Raw genomic sequence first — 19,065 nt, 5'->3', positions numbered from 1 at the left:
GTACGTCATGTTGTCTCCAACTACATTAACCCATTTGACATGTGTCAAAACATCAAAGGCACATTTTAAAAATTGTTATGCCTGAGAATAAAAAATCAAACCTAAACAATCAGAACCAAGATGGGAAGTTAAAAAAATGAAACCAAAAGTTCTATTTCTATTCTAAATCAAATCTAAGATTAGTTCAGTTCCTTGATGCGGCATAGACTTTATACTTTGTAACATCAGTAAAGCTTCCTGCTGTAAATTTGCTACATCTGTTTAACATGTCCTATGATCATAATTTTCAGAAGAAACAGTAAACTGTACCATTTTTTCTTCTTTGACAAAGCAAAACCTAAACAATAATGATGACGCCAGGAACTAGCATTCTACCAAGCCCTTGGCGCAATAGGTACCAAATACAAACCACCCCAGAAGGAGGAGAGAAAATGAGAACAACCCAATCAGGAACGGCCAGCCCACCATTAATACACCTGTGCAGAGCACGAACAAGAATGGGAGAAACGATCGTATAATCGACATGCTGTTAATCCATTGTCCCTTAAAAAGTATCAGAGCTGCCACATTAATCATGTTCCAACCCATTGATCCACCATAACAGAGCCTGTTCAGACAATTGGCAACGAAAGAGTGGCAGTTGCATGTAAATAGGTTGTAAGTTTTGTGTTCAAATTGACACACACTCGACTGTAATGCGTCATCCCATGTGATTGCTGTTCCAAATTCTGTGTGACGATAACCATGATTGCATGTGTGTGCAGCCAGATTTGGGGGAAAGCAACACTGTTTAACATTTCAAATTTCACAACATGGTCAGGAGAGGCAGTTCTAGGCACTCATAATGATCCCTCATCATAAAGCAATGATGAATATTCAGAATTATGATGAGAAAAAATTATCTGAGTTTCGAAAATATGGTAAAATCACATGAATGACAAATATAATCATTAATGGATAAGCAGAAATAAATGACCGTAAGAGCCTTAGATTCAAACGTTGATTATGATGATTGTGGTACATCTTTTGAGTTCAACTGATTGCAAGGGAGTGAATAAGCATACACAATAAACAGGTTAATTAGGGAGCCACCAAAATATTAGATCTCTACCTGATTCCGATCAAGCTGAAGATATCTGGCAACAGCACCAAAAGCAAAATCATCAGCATTCACAAAGTTGGAACTTGAAAAATCCAAAATAATTCCATCCTCCCTGCAAATTCCAACATGCCCAATGAAAGGTGCCAGCCACGAAACAACTGGGAGCGGAGTCCAAACTAAACAACATGGAAACTTTGCTGCCTTTGGATTAATGTCGTTGAGCGGCCACAGCTCATGCTGAATTCTAGATGTAGAACTACTCATACATTCAACATCATAGACTGCTTTTATATTCATTGTTGAAAGTCCTCCCACTCCCCTTGGCATATGACCTTTGGCAATTTTCTGTGATGCAGTGCAACTATGTCAAACTACTCCCTCAGACATAATGAACTAGTTTCCAATAAGGGATACAACTGTCTCAGAAAAAAAAACAGTTTATTCTGCAAGAAACACGTTACAAAGGACCTTCTATTAAAAATAATCAAAAGGGTGCACATGAAAAAACTTAAGACATTGCCTACATACAAATTACAGAGTATCCATAAAAAAACCCATGAAATCAAGAATTTCCATCCTCTAACATTCAAGCATCTCCAACCGTAGGTTTCATAGTCACATTCAAACCAATAAAACAACAATAGATGCCATAAAGCCTTTTTGTTTACTAATTTTTCCTAAGTTATGTTTCAACCAAATTACCCATTTTAGACATATATTGGAACCAATCACCTGAAAGATGAAGGCACTCCACTCGATACACGCTGATCCTCATTCATATTTGAATGAAAAGAAGTGCAAAGAAGATGAATAGTGGTTTAGACCATTTCTGAGAAGAGCTTGTCTTTAGTAAACTGATTAAACCTTTCAGTATACCAATGGACTTAGTTTAATGAGACAACACAATCTATGCACCCAAATACATCAGATATCTAAACAACAAATTACAAAATCACCCAATTATCAGGGTACCAAAATTACATACTTCTAAGCCTTTGTAATACTCTATTATGTCAAGTGACTTCAAGCTTTCAACATGTAATACTCTGTTATGTTTAGCTGCATTTCTAGCATGTTGAATAGATGGCACTACTATGGTTAGACTCGTATTTATTTCTAGTTAAGCCAACCATTTTGTGAAAAATGGAAGTCCGAATGCATTCTTCTCATTGGAGAAAGTTCTCTTAATGAACCTACTAAGATTTGGGCACGTGCAATAGAATATGTAGTACGGAAACATAAATGTTGAAACACATTTTCTTAAAAATATAGAAAACAGAAACGTGGAAAAATGTATAAATATGAAAAACATAAGGTTTTTTGTTTATAAATATAAAAATTTTATAGCAAAAATATAACAACCTCTATTTTTATTTTCTTCCAAATCTTGAAGAGTTACAGTAGTAGTCGCTTCCTATTAGGCATGAAGATAGATTAAAAGTCAAGGCTATTGAATAACAGAGCCAATCATACTAACAATAGTCATGACAACAACAATAATAGACGTGTTTCAAAATTCTTCATGCCTAATAGGAAGCAACTGCTGATGCAACCCTTTGAGATTTGGAAGAAAAGTCAAGGCTGTTGAATAACAGAGCCAATCAAATTAACAATAGTAATGACAACAACAATAATCGTATAAAAATAAATAATAAAAAAAGAATAATGCCACACTGCAAATTGTTTCAACATAAGTAGATGTAGATACAAAAGAAGAAAACAACAATACACAACAATTTTTATAATACGCTGGAGAGGAGATAAGTAACACGCCAAAGAGCAGAGGAGAGGAGATGAATTCAATTTGAGAATTAGGGACACTTAGGGTTAGAAAACGTAAACGATGTGTCAATTTCTTTTTTTTTTTTTTTAAGATGTATTTCTTCTACTGAAACGTGTTTCAAAATTTTTCAAAGTTCTGGAATGCCTCCGAAATATTTCGTACCAGTTTTGGGATGTTTCAAAAACCGAAATGTGTTAGAAATGGAGGTGTTTTTCTGTGCTTCCAAGGCAGTGGACAAAAATCCAAAATGATACTGTAACATCACAAACCTAAGCCCTTTTCAGATGACAACAAAATTTAATATATTTATGAAACATCATTTATTTTGACAAAAAAATGAAATATCTAAATCAGACAATTTTGATCTAAGGGCGGAAAAAGAGCAAGGAACAGAGACTGTTCCCCTTAAAAGGATTAAGCTTAAAGAATCCTTTTTGCCATCTAGCTCTATGTTGCAGTAAACATAAGTCAAAACCTCTCATAATGTTAGCTACTTCAGCTTAAATCAAATCACTCACGTATCTTCAACAAAGTTCATCCTCAACATTCCATCGAAAATTGAAGCCTCAAGGACAAACATTAAATTAAGAATGTAACTTACTAAACATACCAGGTGCAAACTTCCCTTTCGTTCACGCAGGGAATACTGAACAATTACATCTTCTACATTCAGAGACTAAAAGAAATCTATGATCTTTAGCCTCGTCACCAAGAGTCTAATAGAAAAGTCCTAATCCAAGCTCCAAAAATGCAGATATTTTTCTTACTTAAAATATATAAAGATACAACGTTTGCTTCAAGAAATTCCTACATAATTAGCTTCAAACAAATCATGGAAAAGATTAACAAGTGCTAAATGAAATAGAAATTTTAACATATAATTCCAGTCATCATTGAAGCTTTCACAAGGCCTTCATTAAATAATCAACTGGTTTCTGACAAAATTAAACAGTACATCCAGATCATAAATAATCAGCTGAAACAAAAATTTAAAAAAATAATAATGAAGATGTCTTCGAGTTTCATATTTTGGATTTATTTTAAAAGATTTTCGTGCAAACTAAACATAACTATTTGGAAATTTCTTAACATTACACAATGAAGAACATCAAGATCTAAAGTTTTCTAAGTAATGCGTATGAATAAAAACAGAAGTGATGATTAATTACCAAACTTACCTTCAAAAACTGATGCTGAGGAAAGAAGCTGAATCAAGCAAGTTGCATAGAAGAAGAAGAAGGAGAATAGTTTTTTTTGTTGTTGTTTGTTCATGGTGGAGTAGAAGTAGAAACTGCTCTGTTTTGATTTTATTCTGACAAAAATCAAGCTTAGGTAATTATTTTAAATTCTAATTCATTTTTTAATTTTATTCAGTTTTGGGAAAGTGAGAAGGTGCATGAACCAGACCCTGGTTTTCAGTTCGGTAGTGGGACCCCCCTCCCGAATAATTTTCCTTGTTAATAAACATTATTATTTGCGAAAGATAAGATCCTTTCTTTTAATTTATTTTTGGTAAGTGAATAATAAAAAAATTAAAGATGTAATGGTTAATGTAGATCCCATCCGTACATCCCTAACCTAATTAAGTATTGGGCAAAAGACTATTTTTCACCTAAGTTTTAGCTTAAATTTAAAATTACACTCATAATAGTTAAAAATTTTAAACTCTCACTTATAACCCAATTTCTATTAATTTTTTCTGTTAAAAGTAAGGATAAACTAATTATTTTACTGTTTATATTAAAAAGATATAAAACTTGTTACTTTTTTCTCCTAGGTTTTAGAAATTAACAATTTTATTCTTGTCTAAAGTTTTTAAACTTTAAAAAGTAACATTTTTACCCTCAAATTTAGGGTTTTTATATTTTTTAAACTGCAACTGCCCCCAAAACTTTCAAAAATAGTAGTTTTACTCATACTCTTCAACTTTAACTTTCAACATTCTTTCAGGTTTCCTCTCCGACCTCCTCCTTCTCTTGAGTCGACGATAAGAGTATCTTTGTCACATCACATTTATCATCAACTCAAGAGAAGGAGGCCAAAAAAGACACTAAAAAGGATATTGGAAGCTGAAGTTTAAGTTGAAGAATGGGGGTAAAACTACTGTCTTTGAAAGTTCTGGGGGATAACTACAGTTTGAAAAATATGAAAACTCTAGGTTTGGAGGTGAAAATGTTACTTTTCAAAATTTAAATACTTTAGGCGAGAGTGAAATTGTTTGTTTCTAAAACCTATGGGGAAAAAGTAACAAATTTTATATTTTTTAATAGAAACAGTGAAATGACCATTTTATCCTTATTTTTAACAAGAAAAATTAACAAAATATGGGTTATGAGTAGAAGTTTGAGTTTTTCAATTATCGTTGATGTAATTTTGAATTTGAGTTAAAACTTGGATAGAAAATAGTTCTTTTCCCTTAAGTATTATTATTCATTTTCAACAAGTTTAGAGCTTAAATGGAATAGCAAAGCTACATGCAAAATTTTATGTATAAATAATAATACATTATTATATAATTAGATAATTAAAAATTAAAAATAAAATAACTTTCAATTACATAACAACATATTGTTATTTATATATATAATTTTATTATAAATGGAATAATATTGATTTCTAATAAACTTATTATAAATAGTTTTTTTTTTGTCACAGGTAATGGTCGGACCATCTTTTTAGTGTTGAATTGATCCTATAATTATTATGTAAATTAATTAAAATTTTGATATTGATATATCACTAATAAGTTAATTTATATTTTTGTACTCGGACACACTCCACCTTTATTGTGCAATCAACTCTAACGTTTGATTTGAATAATATTTTTATTATTAAAAATAAAAAAATATTACAAGAATGAATTAATTAAACAAAAAAATTATTTTATTTCAGTTATTATATTAATTAAAAATAAAAATATTAATAAAGAAGAATATAATTATATTAAAATTAAGAATATCATAATATTTTTTTAAAACTAAGATAAAAATAACAATAATAAAAATTTTATATACTAGACCATCATTATTAATAAAATATTATTAAACTTTTTTATTATTTCACGAGTCAAATAAAAAAAATATATTAATAATAAGAAAGATGGTCAAATTAATATTTGAATACTCTCGCTCAAACAGTCCTTAAAACATGTTTTGTTTGTGTTGGGTTGGTTGGAAGATGCAAAAAATGCACATATTTAGGTCATAAATTTCCAAAAACAAGGAATGTAATGGGTCCTTTTGGCTACTACGAAATGGAAAGTTGTGGTTGCAATGCAAATGCAATCAAAATAAGAGATGAGAGTGAGTCAACCATTGCTGTTGCTGCCATAACCAGAAAAGGTGAATGTCACTTCATATATATCCACGTTCAATGTATGTGCCATGCCATCACCATGAGGTCGGCACACCAACTACCGATTACGCAAGGTACGGCAGAGAAACCCTGAAAATTTAGAAACCTGCGGCAATCAGCTGATGCATCCCTTTCCAGTTTGATTTTTATGAGGAAACCCACTTTGGAAAAATGGCCGCACACTAAATTTAGAGAGAGCCCCATTATTCTAAATACTTGACTGCGTTTGTCCAACAAAGGTTAGAGTTTTAGTTCAACCTTCAATCTTCAGATTCAATGTATCACAATTTTTTTTTCCATCTTCGAGAAGAGAGAAACTTTGTTAGCTAGTCCACCGCCATCACCAATGAAACAAGCAACCAAATGTGTCTACATTTGACCATTGAAAAGCCATCACTACATTAACATACAGAAGTGTACAGAGAAGGTTATGAAATAAGGTCTTGAATGTGTATACTGGACTGCACAAAATACTTCTTTCTCACTACAGAATGCATCTCGCTCTGCCCCTGGATTCTGTATAAGTATGTTTCCTTTTGACGTGGCTCCAAATTAAAGAGAAGAAGAGCACAAACATGTACTGATTTGGCCCCAGAGCAAGCGAAGTCAATTATTATCAGCTTGGTTCACTCACATGGATTATCAAAATGATTTCCACCAAAAGCCAACTCAACGCTGTTGAGGACTCAAATAAAGAAGAGTCCCACATCTAATAAATTTAAGTAAAATGAGTGGTATATAAGTGTTGTGGATTGGACCTTAACATAAGCCAATTGGTTTTGTGTAACATGGGTTTCAATCTACACACTTGTAAGCCCAATTTATATTTCCGACATGGTAAGTGTTCCTAGATACAAGTGACAACGCACCCAGCCAAGAATCGGCTGAGCCGAAAGGCAGGTTTAACAGCCTAGGTGCCCGCACTTAAGCGGGGGTGTTGAGGACTCAAATAAAGAAGAGTCCCACATCTAATAAACTTATAAACTTAAGTAAAATGAGTGGTATATAAGTGTTGTGGATTGGACCTTAACATAAGCCAATTGGTTTTATGTAACATGGTTTCAATCTTCACACTTATAAGCCCAATTTATATTTCCGACATGGTATCAGAGCATGATCCAAATGGTTACAATTTATATTTCCTACATGGTATCAGAGCGCGAGCCAAACGGCGGGTTTAACAGCCTAAGTGTTCCTAGATACAAGTGACAACGCACCCAGCCAAGAATCGGCTGAGCCGAAAGGCAGGTTTAACAGCCTAGGTGCCCGCACTTAAGCGGGGGTGTTGAGGACTCAAATAAAGAAGAGTCCCACATCTAATAAACTTAAGTAAAATGAGTGGTATATAAGTGTTGTGGATTGGACCTTAACATAAGCCAATTGGTTTTATGTAACATGGTTTCAATCTTCACACTTATAAGCCCAATTTATATTTCCGACATGGTATCAGAGCGCGAGCCAAACGGCGGGTTTAACAGCCTAAGTGTTCCTGGATACAAGTGACAACGCACCCAGCCAAGAATCGGCTGAGCCGAAAGGCAGGTTTAACAGCCTAGGTGCTTGCACTTAAGCGGGGGTGTTGAGGACTCAAATAAAGAAGAGTCCCACATCTAATAAATTTAAGTAAAATGAGTGGTATATAAGTGTTGTGGATTGGACCTTAACATAAGCCAATTGGTTTTGTGTAACATGGGTTTCAATCTACACACTTGTAAGCCAATTTATATTTCCGACAAACGCATAATCAAACATAGAATGTAGACTAGTTACTGAAAATGAACCTAGAAGGCGGTCACGAGCCAAAAACTTCAGCAGTCTTCACCCATATCTGCAGAGGAAATATCTCGTCTCTTGAATATTGTAAATTATCCATAAATGCATTTACATTATATCTTAATTCCAAGGTACATAAAAAATAAATAAAAAGGGAGGGGAATTGACACACTACATACCTGACCATCGTACCACCCAGTCTCTTCAAAGTCAACAGTTGCACTTAGCGTCCTGAAAAAGGGAATGATGTTGAAAGATTTTGGCACTCGTTTATGGGCTGCTGATCTGCTGGAACAGGATACACTGTTTCTTCAGGTAGTGGCGGGATGTTGCTTTGCCTCCATTTCTGCTCTTAACTGTAAAGGAAGATGAAATGGGTGTTTTGGGAATAATATAATTGAAGCGGTGGAGAGTGGGGCTTGGTGAAGGGTGGTGGAGGATTGGCATGCCTCGAGTTCCTCTTCCTTAATCAATTTTTCATCACTTTACTTCATCCAAATTCCAGTTCTCAAAGTTTTTTTCGGTGGGTAATTCATAATTGCTGATGGCATGCGCAATTTTTGGTACCAACTACCAAGAGTTATTTCTTCTTGAAATTGCAGATTGCATGACTCTTACTATCATAACTTGTAAAGCTAAAGGTTCGGGGAATTTCTATTAATCGTTGTGCTCATCCAAATAGACCCGGAGTTGGACAGTGCAAGGTTGACCTCGGAAATAAGTTTAATTGAAATAAATTTAAAGTGAAACTAAACAAATTCGAACTCAAACTCAAAAGAGTTTAATATTATCAAACTCCAAAAAGTTTAATATTTTCAAACTCCAATTCAAACTTCAAGAATATTTGATTTGCCAAACTCATAAATAAAAAAAACTTAATTCAAATCGATTAAAACGATATTATTTTAATCGATATATATTAAAATATCATTTAGATTATTTTTTGTTTGACTCAACTCAATATTATAACCAAATTCAAACTTGAATCCCCTTAACTAAATCAAACTCAAATTAGTTTGATTAAAACTTGAAAAACTCAAACCTAAGACCAAGCTTGACTCTCTCGAACCAATTTGAACTTGAATTAGTATAAACTCAAGATTGACTCAACCCAAATCCAATCGAACTACTCAACATCTACTGGAAAAGAGCAAGCAATCATTTCTTACAACACTTGAATGTTTTCAATTCAACCACAATAAGAAAACGAATGGAAAAACATATAAAACACCAACAATTATTCCTTTGGTATTTTTTCTTTCACAACCTGCAGAGATCGTATGTTTACAATTCCAGGGTTGGGTATGCTTACCCAAACAAGACCTCCACAGTATTTGAAATTTAAAAAAAATCATTATTTCTCTCACCTTTTTTCTTTTTTAATTTCTTTTGAAATTTATACATTTAGATTGATTGATACTACCTATTTATAGTTTATGCTAATAATGGTGGAACCTTTCATGGTAACCTCCTCTGCTCTTATGCAGTTGCTTGACAAGGAGGATCTCCATTCATTCCTGACTGGGTTGTGTTGCGCCCCCACTTTGATTGAACCAACACTTCCCTCTCCAACATTCTCCTAACTTTCTTTATATCAAATGAAAAAACTTCCAGCTGCTCTTGCTCTTCGAGCCAAGATACAACCTCTTTCTGGTATATTATTACACCAAATGACTCTTCATCACTCTCACAATTCATCTGTAGACTTTGATCTATCTACATTCAGTCGTTGAAGACATCGCAGACGTGACATTAGCTCTGCAAAAGATGGCCGTAAATGCGGCTCCCTGCAAAACCATATTGAACAAACCAAAAACCAGACAGCCATAAAATTAATAAATCAGTATAAGCGAAAGGGTTATTAATACAGTTACCAATTACAAACTCTCCAACAAGGCTTGTAATACTGGACTTATCAAGAATTCTACATTTACTTTAATCTCAAGTCTACAGAGATTTTCTATTCCTTGTGGAGTTACCAGCCTGGAAATTTATATCTTGCATGAGGTTGATAAGCCCTAAAGGTTAATGCAAAACATGATTGTAATCTGATAGGCAAGGAAAAATAATACGTAATTCTACAAAACTTACGTTTGCCAACAATCACGTATTATCTGAGCAACTACTGGATCAACATCCTCGGGGATTTCAAGACGTCTATTTTGGAAACCAACAGCTCCAACCACCTGCATTGGATTCAAACCTTTCCAGGGAATCCACAAGGTAGCCAGCTCCCACAATATCACACCAAAACTGTACACGTCACATCTGCAAGCCAGTCAAATTAGTTGCATAAGAAGCAAAACCAACTGCATTCCACATAATGTATCAAAAACCCTGAGATGAGGCAGATTATTCAAATATATTGATTTCACTCACTTTTCATTGGCTTGTTCATTCCGTAAAACTTCCGGTGCCATCCATTCTGGCTGCAGTGCAACAGAAAATTCTCAATGCCATGTGCTTATATAAAAAAGATGGCTTTTTATTCTTGTGCTAAGAAAAATAATAACATGAGACTACCCAAAGAGTACTCATATCATGTGTTCAAAGAGTTACCGTTCCAGCCGTAGATTTTGAAGATAGAAAAGTGTGGTGCTTCATACGCGACAACCCAAAGTCACAGACCTACAGATAGAAGAAAAACAAGATTCGAAACAACTCAATTGATTTTCAATCACCAAACAATAAGATAATCAGTAAATATCTAGATGGCACATTATGCATAATAAGGCAAAAGTTGGAGTGCCAGAAGTTAATTTTTATACCTTCACAACCCAGTTCTTATCGACAAGAAGATTTGAAGATTTTAAATCTCGATGCACTATAGTAGGATGGCTTGTGTGCAAGTAATTCATTCCCTTGGCCTGCAAAGAATAAAGAAGCTGTTTCTTAAAAAGGAAATGCACCTAGGGAGCAGGGGAGAGCTGGAAGATCTGAAGCATATTAAGGAACTAAAGGGAAATAATATTTTTCAACTTATACCACATCAAGAGCCATTCGCATTCGCCTCTTTTCATCAAGTAGTGGATTGGGACGATGCAGTAGCCTATATAAACTCCCTCTGTATACAAATTAAAAAAGGATCAAGAAAATAATCGTTAATTTACAGGATAAATAACCGTTCATTTTCTAAAATTAGAAGTAACCTCTAGATAATATAAAACAACAGGCAAACTATGTTTCTCAAACAAATGGGAAGAAACCTCTCTAAAGTATTAGAGATCAGAAACAGTAACAATTGTTCATATAAAGCACAAACAATATTAATGCAGTGGTAAAAAAATGCATCTACAGCAGTGGCTGGGGTTCAGGTTTATCATCTGCTGATTACAAAGAGAAAATGCCTCAACTTAAAAATGACACACGCATAAAATGCATGAGATAAGCTTAAATGGGTGCATTTTATTTAATTTATTTGGGATTCATCTAAAACCCTAGAAAACAAAGATGATAGTTTATAATGCTCGTTAAATTCTTGATATGATGACAGGGCACAAGAAGGTATATGGTACTGAAAAATAATTGTACTAAATGATGATTCAAGTTTCTTTTATATATATATCTTAGGTCAAGCTGTTGTAATACAAATTTTTAATCATTAATTTAACACAATCCAATGGTTTAAAAGTTGTTAAGTTGTGTGTGTATGGGATTCAATATCAAAACTATGGCACCACTTGAAGCAAACACATAAATGGAGCAAACAGAAAAATAATATGTTAAAGAAAATCAACCTAGGAAGGAACTCTGTCAGTATTGAGAAATGTGGAGGGTGAGTAACTGCTCCCATGAAAAGGACAACATTGGGATGTCTCAACCTCAACATGATATCAACCTGCAGAAAGCCAATAGAAAAAAAGGGGTTCAATTCAAAGAAAACAATTATCACTTGTTTGTTTCACAAAAGTAAAACATAATGATAAGAAGTTGATTTCTAGTGCTCACTTCACATTTAAACTGCATCAATGCATCACCCGAGAAATCTTGATTCAAAAACTTCTTCACAGCAACTTCCTGTCAAGCAAAACTACTCTTTAAGGTCAACATGGACCAACAAACAACTAAAATGAATAAACCAAAGAAATGCAGCATCCAAGTATTTCTTAAGACTGAACAAGTTACATACAAGCTGTCTCCAATTAGATAGATAATAATTCAATAGACATGTTACTTTGGTAAATATTATGGAAGAGTCACTCATGCAGCTAAATGATTTTCAACTTTCCACACATCTAAAATGATCACAACAATGTATTTCGTGCAGAATCAGAAAAAAGCTGGTCAATATTCCCACATTTGCATAAATCACAATCATTGCAGTTGTTACAGAGTTCATATGATATTATGAACAATGCTGTTCTGAGAAGAGTTCCAAGTATTAATACCATAGAATAAAGGAAGAGATGAAAAATAACTTACAGTGCCATTCCAATCTGCATGGTAGACCTCACCGTATGAACCTGCATATTAACATGTCAGTTGAGACAAAAATCTGAACAGCCATTCGAAACCAAAGCAAGTGGGATAAGTTCCAATGTTATACTACAACAGTAAGACCTCGGTATTTTCCCATTCTGCTGCCTTCATCAAGTCCTACTCCTAAATAAAATTATTGTGAGAATGAAACCTTACCAATCCCAATGCGTTCACCAATCTGAAGATCCTCCCAGGGAATTTCCCATTCTGCTACCTCCATCAACAATGGGTTAATCTTGTCACCACGACCATTGCAAGTAGGCATGTCATCATTGTTCATTTCTACTGACTCCACAGTAGATTCAGTATAGAAATTAGTGCAATCGAAGATCCTTTCCATCACGCTATTATCACCGACCAAGGTCTTTTCAAGGTGTCTTTGACAAAACTCGGAAGCAGGGGACAAGGGAGATCCATGAGTTTGTTTCTCATGCAAAGCTCTAGCACCAACTCCATGGAGGTTAACACGAGTAGTATCTACACCTGTAGGATTGATTGGTAAAAGTCCATTAGCTCTATTGGAAACAAGAACAAATCCATCACTTGTAGAAACAGAGGACAAAGAATGTTCAGATTTAATGACATTTTGTTCCCGTTCCATTTTGTGTTCAGCAAACCACTCAGTTCGCTGTTTCTGTTTATCATCATAATCTAGATCATTAGATGATTCTACTCCAACTGAGGATAAAAGTCTTTCACGACTTGACAAAAAATTAGCTGAACAGCAGTGAGCATGCTTATCAACATTTGTCCCATTCACTAGATGGAGCACCTTCCCTTCACCAGGATCCTGTGGGTTAATATCCAGAAACAAATCTGGAGAAGGTGATGCACCACTTTCTAAATAAACAGCATGTAATTTCTGTGCAAATTCAGGGTTCTTTGCCGCTTTCTTGTTTTGTGCAGAGCATGGTTTTCCAGTACTGGATGAGTTGTCACACATTTTATGTAATGAGGGGAAAAGATTTGCAAACTCTTGCTCAAATCTCTTGGTTTGTTTATTCTCAGCGAGGTATAAGTCATCCTTACTTGTGTGCTTACCTACAAATATAGCATCCTCTGACATTGAGCTACTAACTTCAGGGATACTCTCCAGAATTGGAGAAAGAGCCGGAATTTCAAGTTGTCTGTCAAGTGCAAATTGAGAAACTCGAGAGGTTTTAGTATGATCAGGGAAACCCCTTGCATCTAATCCAGCATTTTGGAGATGATTGCTGGGTACCTCAGCCGGAATTAAGGTACCAGGCGCACCCATTAGATCAATAATATATTCACTGCATCAGAACAGATCAAGAAAATCACAAAGTATTCCAACAAACCTTGATTATACACATAGGAAAGAAGGGAGAAGCAAATCAAATTAGACAAAACATGCATGTTTTGAAATAAAAGCATGATACAAAAGGTAAACATAAATCTGAAAGCTTAAGAACATTGGCTATCTAAGAAAACTAATTGAAGCCAATACATACCAAGGGTTGATTAATTTACGTTCACAAAAAGGATAATGATTCATCCTTTATAATAGAAGAGAAACAGAAAATGTCTCAAAAATATATCATTGCTTTGTAGTAAAAGTTTTGAAGCATTCACACAAAAGTTCACCCTTGATAAACAGTAGTATTACATCCACATTTACATTCTACCAAAATATATTTTGAAAATTATGTTTCCAATCCATTTGGATCTAGAATAATACCATGATACATATATAAATCAAGAGAACAAACCAAACACATGCCCCAAAAAAATGTCAATATCAAGGAAATTGGCATACATCAGAAACATTCATAAATGTGAATTTGGAGTCATTACCATCCATCATCTATTCTGATCAAGTTCACAGCTCCATCGTCGGTGCCAGTATAGCAGCTTCCTTTGACCAACATACATGGGAGACTGATTCTATCAGCTAGCACCTAGCAGTATACCACGAATTAATTAACTTAAACCAATGCTCCTAAAAAAGGACAGGAAACATTCTCAATGTAAGCTGAACAAAAGGGAAGAACACTGAACATTTTTCAAATAATTCAGACTGATAACCCACACACTTAAACAAAATGAAGGTACCGAGGACACCAATTAAAGATGAATAAACATTATTAATGACTAAGCTTAATTTTGAGGCTATATATATACATGTACATAAATAGAAATGAAAAAGTTAGAACCTTGAAAAGTAGGGCTCTGTGACGTGAAAGTCCAACATCAAGACAACCAAGGGGAAGAATATTTGTTTTAAGAAGATTTCTTAACTCAGAATGTCTTGAGATCCACTGTCTACACATGTCATCAGCATCACCAACTGGACCACCCATTCTCTCAACAACAATATCGGCAATTTTCTGAATCAAGCCACTTAAAACTGGAGAAAGCTCACAAAGTCGGCACTCTACTGATACATTATACGCTCTTTTCTCAAGCTCTTGAAGTTTACGATCAACCAAGCGGTTTACCAAAATAACTTCATAATCAAAGTTATCAGAAAGGGATACTGCTTGGAGATCCACCAACAATGGCATCTTCCCTTGTGCAACTGAATTTGAGGTAATTCCATATACGTCATAAAATCCATCCACAATTTTTTCGTCATAATTTACAGCATTATAGCTCTGCACATGAAAAACATGAGATTGAGTGCAAGCCTGTCTCATCATAGATAATGCATCATATATCTGAACACTTAAAGAGGATAGCAGAATATTTAAAGGGGTTACCAATAATGCTCCCCTGAATCATGATGGAGATATAGAACAAAAGTCAGCATTAAAATTTCAAGTCTCAAAAGTTTCAACATTCCAGTTCCTAGAAAAATAAAACTACCCTCTACAGGCATATAAAAACCATTTAGTGAAGATAATGCAATGAATAAAACAGAATGACTGATTGAAAGAAATTAAGAATTTATGTTATTTTCCTTTGTTGGCGTCCTAGCAAAGATGCTTTTCTTATTAGGGGTGAGCATAGGAACTAAGAAGAACTGGAATTGTCGGGTACCCAAAGTTTTGGTTCTAGTTCCTACCTAGAACTGGCTTATCCCAAATAGGTTCTAGATCCTTTTTTGTGAAACCAGAAGGTTCCGGTTCCAACCATCTAAGGAACTAGAAGCGACTTAGGAATCAAATCCAAAACAAATTTAGGATACCAAGTCAAGTACTTGAGCGGGTACCTTTTTTTTAATATTTTTATCATGAAATCCCAACGTTTATCTTCTGACAACACTAAATTTTTTTAACTTTAATGGGATGGTATCTTGGGGCTTTGTTCAAACTACAATGAAAGTTGAGGATGAAGAGGAAGTTAAGACTGATCAAAGGAGACTCCCAGCTGATTATGAACCACCTACTTTTGGTCCCACAAAGCATCATAGTCCTACAGTTGAGTATGTTTTCAGGCTTGTAGATGAAATTGTTGGACTCACACTAGTTGAAGGAGCAAAATTGGGTTCCATTATAATGAAGAAACGAGGAATGAAGGAACCACCAGTTGTGGGGTTTATGAAGTCAGGCGCTGTTGGTTTGACTGGAACGGCAATGAAGGTAACAACTGCAGCAAGTAAGAAGAGAAGAAACTTGAGAAGACTCTGAAAAGACAGGATGTATTTCAACAAAATGCTATTGCTTTTAGGAGGACTATAATGAGGAGGACAACAAACCGACTGACAAGCTACTAAAGAGCAAGTAGCTTGATATCGGTTCGAATCCAATTCATGAGAAAGAAGTGTCATGATTTGAACAGTCGCTGGCAAAGCAGGGAGCCTACAGGGAAAGATTGGGGCAATAAGGAGCTCGATGAGTATTGGCAAGACAACATTGATATTGAAGAAAGGTGTGTCGAAGGAAGAGCATGAGCTAATAATTGAGAAAATGAAATCTCTTAAGGAAAAAGTATGGAAAAAAAGGAAGTTTATACTGGGTAATAAAATTATAATTTTGAACATGCTGGATACCCGGAACTAAAACCGACTAGGCAGGAACCTGTCCCTACAGGTTTCAGTTCCCAAATCCTAGGAATTAGTCGGTTCCAGTTCAAGTTCCAATTACTGCTTTTTCATCAGAGTGCCTGAATCTGCTCACCCTATTTCTTATATAAGGACACCACTAGGGTTGGACTCGAACCGAGCCCGTTTGAGCCGAGTCTGCTCACCCTATTTCTTATATAAGGACACCACTAGGGTTGGACTCGAACCAAACCCGTTCGAGCTCGAGCTCGAGCTCGGCTCAAACGAGCCAACCCTATACGAGCTCAGTCGAGCTCAAACTACTCGCCAAGTTTTTCAATTAAAATTTTTGATACAAAACGACGTCGTTTTGACCAATATGTATTAAAACAACGTTATTTTAATAACGAAAAACGAGCCGAACCGAATTCGAGCCAAGCTCGAATCTAACGCTAGACACCACAATAAAACCTTCACAAAAAGTTTCTTTCTTGGTACAAACATTTCACATGTAAAAGACCAACACATTATGCTACCAAAAGCGTCAAATGCAGGCAATGAGGAGTTTGATGAGGATCGACGAGACACCATCAATATCGAAGAAAGACATGTCAAAGAACAATGTGAGCAAACAATTGAGAAGATGAAAGCTCTTGGGGCAAAAGTTGGTATGGAATGAATGGAAGCTGATACTGGTTAAAAAAATAATAATAATAATTATGAACAGGCTGGGTACCCGCAACCAAAACCGACTAAATAGGTTTTAAGTAGGAACTTGTCCATACAGGTTATCAAATTCTGCAGATCATATCTTCTGGCAATATGATTAATGTTAGGTTCTTTCTAGGTACAAATATTTCACATATACAAGACCAACACATTATGCTACCAAAAAATTACCACGATCAAGTTAATCATAATCCAATGCATAGCTTCAACTACACTTGGACGCAAATGGGAATCACACATACAAATAAGATTTACAAATTTGCATAGACACCATTACCATAACTCTACAACTTGGAAATTCAATCACGATACAAAATAACCATATAACTCGTCGATAGACTAAAAATACCCAATAAACATCATACAAAGCGACTCTATAATATAAAACTATTAATAAAATAAAGCATGGCAGTTACCCCAGCCAAATTGATTCAAAATCACATCCAAAAAGGAAATGACTAAAAATGCAACAATACCACGACCTAATTAATCAACAACACAGAATTAAACAAACCATCCAAAGAGAAACATACCCAATAGCGAAGCGAGAGAAACTCGACAAAAGCATCAGTCTCAGTAACCGAAGCCGACCGGCAACCGAGGCTCATCCGCTTAGCGGTGTCGATCTGAGCCGATTCAGCCTCCTCTCTCACGTCTGGATCCGATGCGCTTATCGCTAAAGCCAACTGCACCTGATATTCCTCTTCCAATAAATTATAATCAACTCCACCCTCCCCTTCGGTCCGATCACCAACCACCGACTCAACCACTCCCATTCTTCCCATCGTTCCTGGATCCGAAGACGAAGTCGAGGAAGACGGGTTCGGACTGGGGTTTGTCTCGGGCCTGGTCTCGCCCAGCCTGTGGTGCTCATTTAATCCACCGCCGATGTGGAGTTTTCTTAGTAGATGCTTCATTTTCGACATCGATGATCATCAACGATGACTTGTTCTCACTCTCAATTTTTTTTCTCTCTTCTTATCGCTTCCAGCTTAACGTACGCCCACAAATAAGAAAAGAGAGAAAGGCAGATTCGCTTACCCTGCGCACCCTTCTTCGTCAAGCTACCACCTCTTGAGAGACTTAAATTAACCGCTCACCCATTCCCTCCAATACTCTTTTTTCACCCTATCCGATTCCCCGAATATAGTAGTTTATTTATTAATATACATAAATAATTATTGTATTTCTCTCTTTCAATCTTGACCGTTGATTGGTTGTCATCATGATGTGAATCATGTACGTTGACAGTAAGAGCTACGAGGGAGGGTGCAGTTGAAACCGAGCATTCGCCCGCATGGGATAATTGTGCACTTGTAATTAAATTAATTACTAGGGGTAACTATTATTCATAAAAGCCAGTTCTCATGTACTGAAAATAGTATTAAAATAGAAAATGAAGCGTGAAAGAATATTCTATTAGGTGACAAAGGGGGGAGGACTATTTCCCACCTCTTTTTGTAGGTCTATCTCAAACATATACTCATAGAAAATGAAAGATCCTTTCTCTCATTCATGACCAAACTATCATCTAATTTTTCAATTAGAGATAAAAACAAAATCGATATTTTACTGTTTAAAATCTTAAAACTTAAAAATTTCACTATTTCCCTACTCTAGGTTTTAAAAACTAACAACTCAACCCATCTTAAAAGTTTAAAAAGTTTAGATTTCACCCCTAGGGTTTGCTTCCTTCTCCGGCCACCATCGATGACTGATGCATTCCATCGATCTCGCATCTCCGGCTATAAAGGACGACCCTTTGTCACCTAGATCTGGACGATGAAATATCGTCCAGATCTGGAAGAACAAACGAAGGACGACACAACGAGCGATGAAGCATCATTCTTCATTATCTGGGTGGAGTGACGAAGAGAGACCTCTTCGTCGCACGGTGGTGCA

General features: G+C 35.4%; 2 protein-coding genes across 7 annotated transcripts; both read right to left on the bottom strand.

The window, feature by feature from the left end:
• Window positions 1-137: 137 nt before the first annotated feature.
• Window positions 138-4,221, bottom strand: LOC123194566 (protein REVERSION-TO-ETHYLENE SENSITIVITY1). 4 transcript variants are annotated; one of them, XM_044607823.1, is made up of 3 exons: window positions 4,064-4,221; window positions 1,112-1,545; window positions 138-786 (listed from the first exon to the last, which is right to left on the bottom strand). In XM_044607823.1, exons 2-3 carry the CDS (start codon window positions 1,427-1,429, stop codon window positions 364-366), a joined length of 741 nt encoding a protein of 246 aa, XP_044463758.1. In that variant the 5' UTR covers window positions 1,430-1,545; window positions 4,064-4,221; the 3' UTR covers window positions 138-363. The 4 variants fall into 4 exon arrangements, with proteins under 4 accessions (XP_044463758.1, XP_044463761.1, XP_044463759.1 ...); XM_044607826.1 differs by having other exon boundaries at window positions 1,112-1,447; window positions 4,064-4,220; XM_044607824.1 differs by having other exon boundaries at window positions 4,055-4,215.
• Window positions 4,222-9,150: 4,929 nt separating this feature from the next.
• On the bottom strand, window positions 9,151-18,292 carry LOC123194765 (serine/threonine-protein kinase EDR1-like). 3 transcript variants are annotated; one of them, XM_044608162.1, is made up of 14 exons: window positions 17,697-18,292; window positions 14,666-15,106; window positions 14,307-14,410; window positions 13,533-13,765; window positions 12,648-12,974; window positions 12,435-12,475; window positions 11,961-12,029; window positions 11,750-11,850; window positions 10,998-11,076; window positions 10,781-10,879; window positions 10,572-10,640; window positions 10,392-10,441; window positions 10,104-10,280; window positions 9,816-9,995 (listed from the first exon to the last, which is right to left on the bottom strand). In XM_044608162.1, the coding sequence occupies exons 1-14, from the start codon at window positions 18,087-18,089 to the stop codon at window positions 9,890-9,892; spliced, it is 2,289 nt and encodes a 762-aa protein (XP_044464097.1). In that variant the 5' UTR covers window positions 18,090-18,292; the 3' UTR covers window positions 9,816-9,889. The 3 variants fall into 3 exon arrangements, with proteins under 3 accessions (XP_044464096.1, XP_044464095.1, XP_044464097.1); XM_044608161.1 differs by lacking the exon at window positions 9,816-9,995 and adding an exon at window positions 9,151-9,799 and having other exon boundaries at window positions 12,648-13,765; XM_044608160.1 differs by having other exon boundaries at window positions 9,813-9,995; window positions 12,648-13,765.
• Between the last annotated feature and the right edge of the window lie 773 nt (window positions 18,293-19,065).

The sequence above is a fragment of the Mangifera indica genome, chromosome 13, assembly GCF_011075055.1.
Source record: "Mangifera indica cultivar Alphonso chromosome 13, CATAS_Mindica_2.1, whole genome shotgun sequence".
NCBI lineage: Eukaryota > Viridiplantae > Streptophyta > Magnoliopsida > Sapindales > Anacardiaceae > Mangifera > Mangifera indica.
Note: the sequence above shows the minus strand (reverse complement) of the source record. Positions and strands in the feature narration are given on the sequence as shown.

What these genes read in the sequence shown, in the direction of transcription:
- LOC123194765 (XM_044608160.1), bottom strand. Translation starts at nt 18,089, where the DNA reads ATGTCGAAAATGAAGCATCTACTAAGAAAACTCCACATCGGCGGTGGA. An exon ending in ATGCAGATTGGAATGGCACT is followed by an intron (nt 12,030 to 12,434) that starts GTAAGTTATTTT and finishes TTTGCTTGACAG; the next exon opens with GAAGTTGCTGTGAAGAAGTT. An exon ending in TGCGAATGGCTCTTGATGTG is followed by an intron (nt 10,880 to 10,997) that starts GTATAAGTTGAA and finishes TATTCTTTGCAG; the next exon opens with GCCAAGGGAATGAATTACTT.
- LOC123194566 (XM_044607823.1), bottom strand. Translation starts at nt 1,429, where the DNA reads ATGCCAAGGGGAGTGGGAGGACTTTCAACAATGAATATAAAAGCAGTC. An exon ending in TTCAGCTTGATCGGAATCAG is followed by an intron (nt 787 to 1,111) that starts GTAGAGATCTAA and finishes AATGTTAAACAG; the next exon opens with TGTTGCTTTCCCCCAAATCT.